This window comes from Chanos chanos, chromosome 1 (assembly GCF_902362185.1).
Source record: "Chanos chanos chromosome 1, fChaCha1.1, whole genome shotgun sequence".
In the NCBI taxonomy this organism is placed as follows: Eukaryota; Metazoa; Chordata; class Actinopteri; order Gonorynchiformes; family Chanidae; genus Chanos; species Chanos chanos.
The window spans coordinates 28,926,126-28,936,990 of NC_044495.1; the positions used below are offsets into that span (position 1 = coordinate 28,926,126).

A 10,865-nucleotide genomic window follows, 5' to 3' on the forward strand; every position below is an offset into this window, starting at 1 on the left:
TTGTGTAAGTAAAGATACCTTACTTACACATTCAACCTTCAGTGGAAGCATGATGACCATGATTCAGAAAGGGCTGCCATCCCCATCACTAGGCTGCAAATCTGTGGGTAGGACGGAATTCCCAAACTATACATAATACAGGTTCATAAATCAAATCTGCCTGACCAAGACTGTAAAAATGGTTTTCTCTTTAAGAGAAAGATAGAAATGGTGTAGTTGTTTTTGAGAAAATGTCAAAACTGAAAAAATATTCAGGGATTCAATATCTTAACTGTTTAACATTTAAACAAACATAACCAGTTAAGCTCTAGATTAAGCTTTTATGTTCACTGATTACATTAAATAACACAACTGTGCTTGCCACTTAATTACCAGGCTTGAAATTTGTGAGATGCCTGGCAATATCAGGGGCTGAGCTCCTTTGGTAACTGAACTGGTCAAATGACCTTGTCAGCGATACTTAGCTAATTAAAAAATTATATGCGATATATATACTGCAGTTGTATTAAATTTAGGGCATAATACACATTCAATATGTGAAGTTTTTAAGGTACACTCAAAATGCACTTTGCTCCACATGCTCCATACATTTGTTCCATACATTTGATAAAGGTTTACTATATATTACCAGCATATGTTTTGCATGATTAAAGTATGTTCTCTGCCAATTCTATTATGTTCTCATTGTACTAAACATTTTAAGAACCATTAAAAACAGGCATTAATAGTATAATTAAATATTAATAATACATAAACTTAAATATAATTTAACTCTAACTGTATCCCTAACACTAACATAATCCCAGCCCTAACCCTAACACAACCCCAGGATACTCAAATATCCAGGTATTTTTTTTTGTGGTTATCATTAACTCTGAGTGTAATAACAATACACAACTGGTAAAAAGACCACAGTTTATATTTGATAAACTAATAATATTTGTGACTAGTTGTTCTTCATAAAAAAGTCTTGGGTCGTGCAACAGTTACTTGGACAAAGTACAGTTGAAGGGGGTGCATGTTTTAATCACTGGTCACAACTGACTAGGTGAGTGAGTTGGGCAGGGTTCCCTCTACATCCTAACACTTAAGCACCTCCATGCATCCCCATGAATCTGAGTAGACCTCCAAATATGCTACATTCTCAAAGAGAGGCTTGCAAACTGTTTAGGTAAAACAAGCTGTCTGCTGACTTTGCCTGACCCAAAGGGGATGCATGTACTAGTCTTTGCTCCCTCGATCTGACACAGGGGTCTTGCCTCTACTTAAACTCCTAACAGGAATTGGCAATTAATGACTAGAGGTTGTTACCTTCAACACTTCTGTTTCATGACATTACATTTTCAGTTTTATGCATAGCATTAATGTACAGTAAATGTTTCTGATGCTGAACCACAGAAAATAGTTTAATCAAGTATTTGAGAGGACATTAAATATAAGTTTATCACATTAACAATCAATTTACTATGCAATAGAATCTGAACAGTATCACAAACGAATAGATATTTGAACAAATTCAAACTAAAAGACAATTGTAAAATATTACCCTCCCTCACCCCCACCCCGCCAAAAAACAAAACAAAACAACAATGTTTTTATTGAGTTTTATGGAATAAAAGTTTAAATTTACATTTTACGGCTCATTTGTTATAAATGAAATTACTATTACTATCTATAGGGTGAAAAAAGGTTATGCTGGCACCCCTGGTCCAGTTTATGAATGTTTTTGAAAGATAGTGGAGAAGTTCACATTTCTCATTTTAAAACTAACCCAAATCATCCTTATGTTATTTCTCATGCATAAATTACCCTAAAGTGATTCGGACACTTTATTAAGCTGACGATTCATACTTTAAATATAATAAATTATCTGAAAAATTCTTAAATTATTTGGCATTTTGTCAAAAGGATATTAGCATTTAGCAATAACAGTACAACTCATTAATTCCCTTGCCCTAACCACACAGTTTGTATAATTTTAGAGTTTTTAAAGTATAAATGTATCAAAACTGATTAAGACTATAAAGATTGAGCTTAAATTTCTGTGTTACAAAAAACACTGTTGTGACTTGTATGGCTGTCAATTATGCAGTAAATGTAATCATGTTCTACTGTAAACTGATCTAACATAAGCAAAAGAAATATTTGAGGTTCTTCGGGAATACTCTCTGGTTCCTTTAACTAGAGCTTTGTCCACCCAAAGGTTATTGGTCACTGAATAATCGGTGAGGTGCTCATACAGCTATGATTTGGGTAGTAAGTAAAAATTTTAACCACCAAACTGAAAAAGAAAAGGGTACAGCTGTGGTTTATGAAGAACGAGATTAACATCTTTTGGTAGTTTCCCTGACTGTTGGTGCATCATACTGACAAACTCTAACTGCTTACACTTCCCACACATGGCCTGAAGAAAACTGTACAAGGCACGATGGTTAAGATGGTAGCATTGAATCCCTATCGGATGATCTCCACAGTGTGAAAATCAGAAGCTGTCCACAAATCCATATCTGAACTAATACATCGTCAAGTAAGTCAAGTCTGTCTAACAGTGTACAAATGTAACAACTATCAGGATAACCTGTGATCCTTGATCTTATGGTTTGATTGTCCTCACACCCTGGTGGTGTTATAGTTTCTGGTCATATTGAGTTCTGATGGATCTATGTGGTTGAAGATCTCACATCTTAGATGACTATAGCCCTGAGAAGACGGAAGCAGACCATCAGGTCCCTGGGGATTGGAGGCTTGATCTCATTGCCATCAAGACGGAGATAGCGAAGTCGAGGACCTTTCTCATCAAAATAATCATCAAGAGCTTCAGCTGGCAATGGGCAGATGTCAGAACCATTCAAATCTGCCAGTCAAAGCAAAATAATCTTAGACATGTTAGAGGAATTGGACACTGAACATTAAAATACTGAAATTTAGATTAATTTCTCTTACAACAAACAAACAAACAAAAAAAGGAAACAGACTGACATGCTAGGCATTGTGTCTTTTCTGTTGATCATTGTTAATGCTATGAGTGGGATGAGTTGCCTGAAGACTTACACTTGATCTGGTTGTGGTCTAGATGCAGATGCTCCAGGCCAGCAGGGATGGTAGGTACCTCAGTTAGCATGTTGTGAGACAGCTGCAGATCTAGAATACTGGAGAGGTTGAAAATGTTCTTGGGGAGGCCTCCATTGACCAGCTTGTTGTGATTGAGCCGCAGGAAGGCTACTTTTGGCAGACCCTTGAAGTAACTTGCAGGGATCTTGTCAATGTTGTTACCATCCAGGAAGATTTGGGTTGTGGTGGAGGGCAAACCAAGGGGCATGTTGCTCAACTGGTTCTTGGCCAGGTTTATCTGGACCAAGTTGTTAAGACCCTTCAGGCTGGCCTCTGTCACATCCTCATCTTGCAGCTTGTTGCCTTGCAAGTCCAGCAGAGTGAGATGCTCCATGTTGGAGAAGACTCCCAAAGGGATCTTTGAGATTTTGTTCCTGGAGAGACGAAGCTGCTCCAGACTTTGGGGCAGCGCGGAAGGCACAGATGTTAGCAGGTTATCCTCCATGTAGAGGTACACGAGATTGGGCATGGCTTTCAGGGCATCTTCCTCCACACCCTCGCTTGTGATCTTGTTGTGGTTCAGGTTGAGCCACTTGAGCTGGGTGGCGTTACGCAGAGCATCAGCAGAGAGAACTTCAATCAGGTTGTTCTGCAAGTAGAGGTACAATGTATTGGGAGGGATGACTGGAATGCGCTTCAGACCCTTGTTGTCACAATAGACGGCACTGGGGAAACTGGGGGGACAGCGACACTCTTTAGGACAAGCCTGAAGCTGAGCCAGAAGGTCTTCGTGAGACATGTCCTGTGAGCTCACAGAGCCTGCCAGCAGCAGTGCTGTGGACACAGCCAGAAGGAACTCCATGTTCAGGCCTAACCTGTACAGAGACATGATTACAGAGTCAGAGAGGCATGGGGACGAGTAAGTGCATCCCAACAACATACAGAGTAAATGTTCCACAAGAAGCTTATGGTTAATACATCGATTTTGTTCAGATCTCCAGTCTCTCTTGTGACAACCAAACACAAAACTAATTTGTAGTCAAAGTACCTGAGCATTAATTTATGCAAAAAAAAAAACAAAAAACAGGAGATTATTAATTTTCGCTCAGCTTTAATCACTGATCATATAATCTTTCTTTTCTTTAGTAAAGGCATGTACCTGAAATCACATGTTTGGGTGACATTATACGCTCATGAAGCATTATTATTTCTCATAAGTACACAAAGTGATATTTGACTTTAATCTAATAAAAGATTACAGAGTTTAGGACATTCATGTCTGTTTGTCAGAACTTTATATAAAGGAGGAAAGCTGCTGAAATCATTTTTAAGATATGCTTAATGCAATGCCTCGACGAGACTGATCACAGAACCACAAAGTCTCAGAATAGTCACTCGTCTATCCTCATTTCCACCATGTTCAGACTAAGCCATTGAAAAAGGCATTAAGTACATCCTCTGCTTACCCTAATCTTGCCCCTGCTCTCCTATTGAGGAATAACCCTCTTAAATCCAGGATGTACAGCCAGGTCAACTTTAATTGCTTTAAAAAAAAAAAAAGATGGCACAAATCCACCCCATTCAGAATCTAACATGCTAGTGGCATTTGGAACAGTACTGTATTGCACACACACACACACACACACACACACACACGCACGCACTTCGTGCATGTGCACCCACACCTGCCTGCCTTGAGAGGGAACTCTTACAACACGATTAGGTGTAGTTGACAGCATGGAACCAGATATACCACCTGATCCATCTAACTATATCTCATACAATACAATCCTAGTGTGACACTAAAGATAACACACCTCAGTTGCCACTTTCCGATAGATGTGATTTCATCAGCTGTCTTTTCCTGTGTCAAAATATTTTTTGGCCTAAATTTCACAGGCATAGAGTGGAGTGTGAAAGATATTATACAACGGGCATTGCACCAAAAAGAGACAGAGAGAAAAGAGAGAGGGAGAAAGAAAGCAGGTGAGAGAGAAAGAGAATTTAAATAATTTCACATCTATCCATTCCTTTCTTCTGGAGCTATCTCTCTATCTAATCTGGTTGTGGTTTAGATTCTTGGGTGTGGATCTCCAGCCTCTGGAATTCATTCTCTCTGGTCTGCCTTTGCCATGAACAGCTGGAGATCAAAGGCAGCACCTGGAGACCTCGTGGTCAAGCCAGACCCTCAACATGCCATTGCTCACCACATACGCCACTTGTCTCTAGATATCCTCTCTAACCTAAAGGTCAGTTGGCAACTCCAGTCTATCTTTCTGCTTAGGAACCTTTAAAGTTCTTCAATGCATTTGTAGTTTGACATGGTGGGGTTATGTACTTAGTTATGAAATTCATATATGTCAGACTACACCTAATGCCTGGCATGTTAACCGAGTGCAAAATTCACGAGCTTCACAGCAGTGCAAATGAGTAACAAAGTCTAGAAGTGTTCAAAATGTCTTAACAAGTAATTTTTCTTCACTAATTCATGAACTCAGCATTGTGAGTAAGAGTAGATTGTTTATTAGAACTAATCATATGCTGCCCATTGCCAAGTGTAGACTAAGTTATGTCTCTACATCTCTGGCTTACCTTTATCTTTTCTGGTGTTTTCCTTTGTTTGGGGTTATAACCTGCTGCTCTGCCTCTTGCCCAGGTAAGTCTTGGTTCTGTTGTGGCTTCTCTGAGATTCCCTATCCGGCTCTACCTGTATTTGTAGTGCCAGTGTCCCTCCATGATCCTCAATAGACAAACAGACTACATGTGTTCTTAGCCAATCACAGCTCTGATATCAGGGGTCATAATCCCATGATGACGGATTCACCTTAAGCCAGCATGGAGACAGAGTGACTGAGACTGGCCCCGTTACAACCAGGCTAATACAATCATCACCACACTGTGGCAGCATTCTTCCCCTACCTCACCATTCATTCAGACTGGCATCTGTGTTCTGTTTGGTTGCACTGCGGGGCAAGATTATCGGTTTTGACTGTCTGCACAGAGAAGTCTCTTCTTTATGAGCCACAGTTAAAGGTGATTCTCACCCTGAGAGTAATATATCTCGAGCACCTGCTCAGCTGGCACGGTCTTCATAAACAGATGTTGTAAGCCTATTGACACCAACTCACAGAGACAGATTTGGAAAGAGTGTGAGATTTCAGGTGTAGATATTTAGGTTATTTTTTTCCGGACCAGTGTTTCACAAAAGTCTCCTGAAGTATTTGTTATCGTACACGTTTATTTTTTCCCCAGATGATCAAGAGCTTGACATTCCATTAGAGTTGCAATGTAAGTAACATTAAAAGTTTGCATGGCACAAGCATGAAAGGTCTGCTGGGACCTTAAAGAATAAACCAGCCAGCACATCACCTGTTGGTTAATCCTTCACAACAGCAATCTAAAACAGCTTGTTCATTGGCCCTGTAAATGACATTTTGCACATGGATCCTCTCTAAATTCCGATTTAAGACTAATTTAATCAGATTTCATGACATCAAGTGACCACAAAGACTGCACAGTCAGGGGTATAAATGGTCATAGTGGTATATTCGACCTGGGTGGGAATTTGTGGTGCCAGAAAGAAATGGATAAGAACAGTCATCTTATTTTGTCATTAGATTGTTCTCATTTCCTTTGACGACAGCCATTCACCATGATAACCCCTAATCCAATTTAACTGTCTTCTCTGAGAATCCTAATCCAGGATAATCTCTTAGAGTCCTCTGGCCACACATCTCATGTCTGGGAAGGTGCCGCCACACTTTGGAGTTGGCGTCAACATCAAATATCCACCAATATCCTTGTCCTCAGACTAATCAGTCCCACTATGTTAACAGGAGGCCAGAGAGTATGAACACTGACACAACAGGAATTTGCTTCCAGTCACAAGCACTACTGAGTCTGTCAGAACAATCATCTGACAAGTGTGCTTTACTTACCTATCTAGCCCGCTGAATACACTACATGACATTTAGCCACACTATGAGCTGTGAGTACTCTCCAGATGACAATGAAATGAATGAACAGGGAACGTTATGTGTTCTCAGACATTCAATTTTTACATCTAATTAGATTTTCCAGGATTTTTGTACCCATTTCTCCCCAGTTTGGCAGGTGAAGTTCCCAACACTATTGTAAATCATCAGTACTGCACAACCCTCCTTGTCAGTCAAGAATTGTGAGGACTTGCACAATTAACCACATCTTTTTTTTCAGCTGATGTTTTACAAGCATCTGCATAGGAACGTGGGACATGTGCAGGCCTAAGTGTTTTCACTGGATTTGCCTGCAGCTGTGCAGGCCCACCAGCGGGGCTAACTGTTGCTGAAGTGAAGTTAGGCCTTTTCCCAGAGCAAGAACAACTGTGGTCTTAACGATTCTGGAACCATCTGGTCATAACTCTGAGATTTGAAGTCAGGACCTCGACACTGGGGTGTAGTGTAAATTATAGCTGCATTATCCAAGTGCTGAATGTTCAAATTTTGGTTATGGCTTCACAAAATAAAAGAATATTATATCAGTGATACAGTGTCAGCGATGAGACAACATAGACAGCAACCCTCTGTATTGTGTAGTATAACCTGTACTGAGGCCGAGTACAAGAGTAAAGTATGGACTTCAGATTTAAGCAGAGATTGATGGTATAGTGTAGATCACAGGTTACCACAGATTTAAGTGAGGACTGTCATACAAACTAAGATGTTAAGCACAGACTAAAGAGCAGACCAGAACACATCAAGAGCAAGGACTTAAGTGAGTAAAGGCAACGCTACAAACTTAAACTCAAAAAGGTGATGTTTATTAAGAACAGTGATGTATAAAATGTACAAATGAAGATGAAGTTAAGGAGGAAATGCTTGGATACAGATTGAGGACCATGAAAAACTGTCCTGAATCTTGTTATGCTGATAGATTCTTCTTTCCGAGCCACAACACATTAGGGTCAATATACAGATGAAGACTCAGGATTTCAATTTTTTTTTTTTGTTTTGCAAAAATGGATGAAAAAAAGTTATTGAAAACAAATGTTGGCCCTCTGTGCAACCATCTAAATGAACACACATGCACTCAAAGTCGATTGTATTAATTTCCTGGAGGGATGTGTGTTCCTGGCCCAGAGATGCCATTGTGGTGAAGAATAGTGATGAGGAATTGCTCAGGGCTCAGAATCAGTGCTATGTGATGGGTATAGTGAGAGCCACTGATTGTCAAACTCACTGAATGTACTTTCATGGTCACCTGACAAGAACCCTCAAAAGATCGAATCACGAATTAGGTTTAATTTTAAAATTCTTATTAGCTTTAGAAATTCACAAAGTTTTCGCCATGGTTATGTAAAAAAAAAAAGTTCTCCTCTCCTTCTGAGACAAGCTATTTGAATGCAAACTGTAGCTGGCAGCCACAAATCTGAGATTTAGAGATGCAATTAGAGGTACAATTAGAAGCAATTTCTGCACTTAAATCTTAAAAAGAAGATGGCTCTCTTAACAGACTAAAATATTCATGTGCTGAGAAGTGGGGGCATTGGTGGTTATTTCAACCCCTATGACTGCTCCTTAGGATTAAAGGAAGAAGAGGAAAAGTGGAAGATGAACAAAAGCTATAGAATCTATACAATACCTCCTCGTACCAATGTATACAAAAAGAGAGGAAGTCTTCCCAAAACCCCCACCCACCTAGTCCTCCTCAGGTCCATCAATATTAGAAAAGAACAAGACAGAAGAAGAGGAAGAAAAAAAAAAGTTTACCTGCTTTTCCTTTGTATGAGGCCAGTTGGAGGATGTGTGCCCGGTGCTAAAGTTCTGACTGGTCCAGTGGTTCCTCTATTGTTCTATGCTCTGGTACCACTCCACCGAGCAGCCTCTCCCACACTGCTGTAGTCCTGTCCCAGCACGTGAATAGACAGCTTTGCTGAATCTGTGTGGGTCTTATTGGTTTTCCCTCAAGGCTGTACCTTTGACATAAGCTGTTTGAGTTTTGAGTTTGTGTGTGTGTGTGTGTATGTGTGTATTTGGAAGGGGGGTGGCAAGCAAGGGTGTGTGTGTGTGTGTGTGTATGGGGTTTTCTTGTGCCTTGTATACTTATTATCAGTCCAGCACGTTGTGCTTGCCTTCTCCCTTTCTTCTCTTCTTTCTTTGGGAAGGGAGTTGAGTGTGAGGGTCTGTGATATGGGGGTTCTGGGGGAGTGGGGATGTCTATACAGAACTCTAGCCTTCTCAGTCTCACAGGTGGCGTGGAGACTTTTTAACCCTTTCAGTGACATACTGGAGCCCATACCTCACCACCATAGCTATCTCTAGGGCAATATATGAGACGTTTTTTCATGCATGGCTTAGCAGCACTAACCCCTGAAGGGACATTTATCAGTCAGGTAATGTGTAGGGCTGTGGAGAGGGGCATTGCACTGACAAGTTCTACTTTAACAGTTAAAGAAGCGAGTGGCCTTCCTGATAAAACTACAGACCACTCAGAAACACACACACACACACACAGTACTCACTTAGGGCTCAATACATCTCTACATGGTGGAGAAGGAAGAGCACATGATACAGTAGAGGGAATATCTGGCCTAGAATCCAAATCCTGTATAGGAAAGAGAGGGAAAAAGACAGAAATGAAGGAATACAAAGTTGCCTTCAGCTGTGGGCAGGACACTGATTAAACTTCAGTTTCATATCTCAGAGGGTAGAGGAGGGAAGTCTTTGGCCTTATGAAGAAATCTGTTGTCTTGACAAAGAGAGAGGCTTCACACAGATTTAGGAAGGAGGATGTGGGGGTTGCATTTACACAGAAGAGGAAGAGGAGTGGCATTTGGGATTGGTAAATGAGTTTATTTCGAGGACACACACCAAACGGACAGAGGAAGCAACACACACACACACACAGATGGAAACGTGTGTGCGCTCCTCTCTCCGCCTTTGGTTGCTTTCTGAAGAGTCTTTTGCCATCTTTTGTAACAATGACACAGAGAAAGTCATGGCATGTTTGTTTAAAACAAGTCTCTTGTGGAACACATTGTGTTAGAATTAACACAAACATACATGTCCTGCCAAAGCATTTCAAAGACTTGGAGAATCTGGCCCATTGTATGCCCATTAGGTAAGTATGAGGTAAAGTCAGTCCTTTCCATCTCAAGTTTTTTTCAGTAATAATCAGTCTAAACTCTATAACATCTGTCAGTGTTTTAAACAAAATGCCTCTTGAATAGCGTGTAAATAATGACTGCATCATAATTATTTCTGTTTTAGACCTAAAACATTTACCTAAGGCAAAATATAACACTACTCAGCAGAGAGGTGAGGTTTGTGTGACATTAAAAAAAACCCTGAAATATTAAAAAGTCAAAAAACATTTGTTTGAGAATGTATTTGTTATAAACCTCATGTGTTTTTTGACACATAAATTAAAAACGGAGTGTTTTCTTCTTCACTTTCATCAAGTGGGTCATCTTGGAGACTATAAGGAGGTGTGCTGGTTATATAATCCCACTGCAGCTGGTCCTCTGCAACCTCTGTCTGAATTTGTCATCAGCCAACTGAACCATTACTCCATGTGTCATTGCTTTTCATTGCACACAGTGTTCTATAGGAAACACAGTTACAGTATTGTCAGAGGCTAGAAATGGACATGAAGTCAAACTGTGGTCACAGCACAGATGCCATGGTGACAAATGGCCAGATATTACTTAAGTGTGTCACAGTAGGAAATTGGTCCTTAATGCTGAAAGTTTCTGGTATAGTGATAAAATTTTGCTACTATTTTTGAACCTATGTATCACAGCAATTCATACATGGTCCTACAGATTAATTTCTAGT

General features: G+C 40.1%; 1 protein-coding gene across 1 annotated transcript; it reads right to left on the reverse strand.

Annotated features, from left to right (window-relative positions):
• Positions 1-2,684: 2,684 nt before the first annotated feature.
• On the reverse strand, positions 2,685-3,940 carry kera (keratocan). Its single transcript, XM_030779765.1, has 2 exons — positions 3,052-3,940; positions 2,685-2,854 (listed from the first exon to the last, which is right to left on the reverse strand). Exons 1-2 carry the CDS (start codon positions 3,938-3,940, stop codon positions 2,685-2,687), a joined length of 1,059 nt encoding a protein of 352 aa, XP_030635625.1.
• Between the last annotated feature and the right edge of the window lie 6,925 nt (positions 3,941-10,865).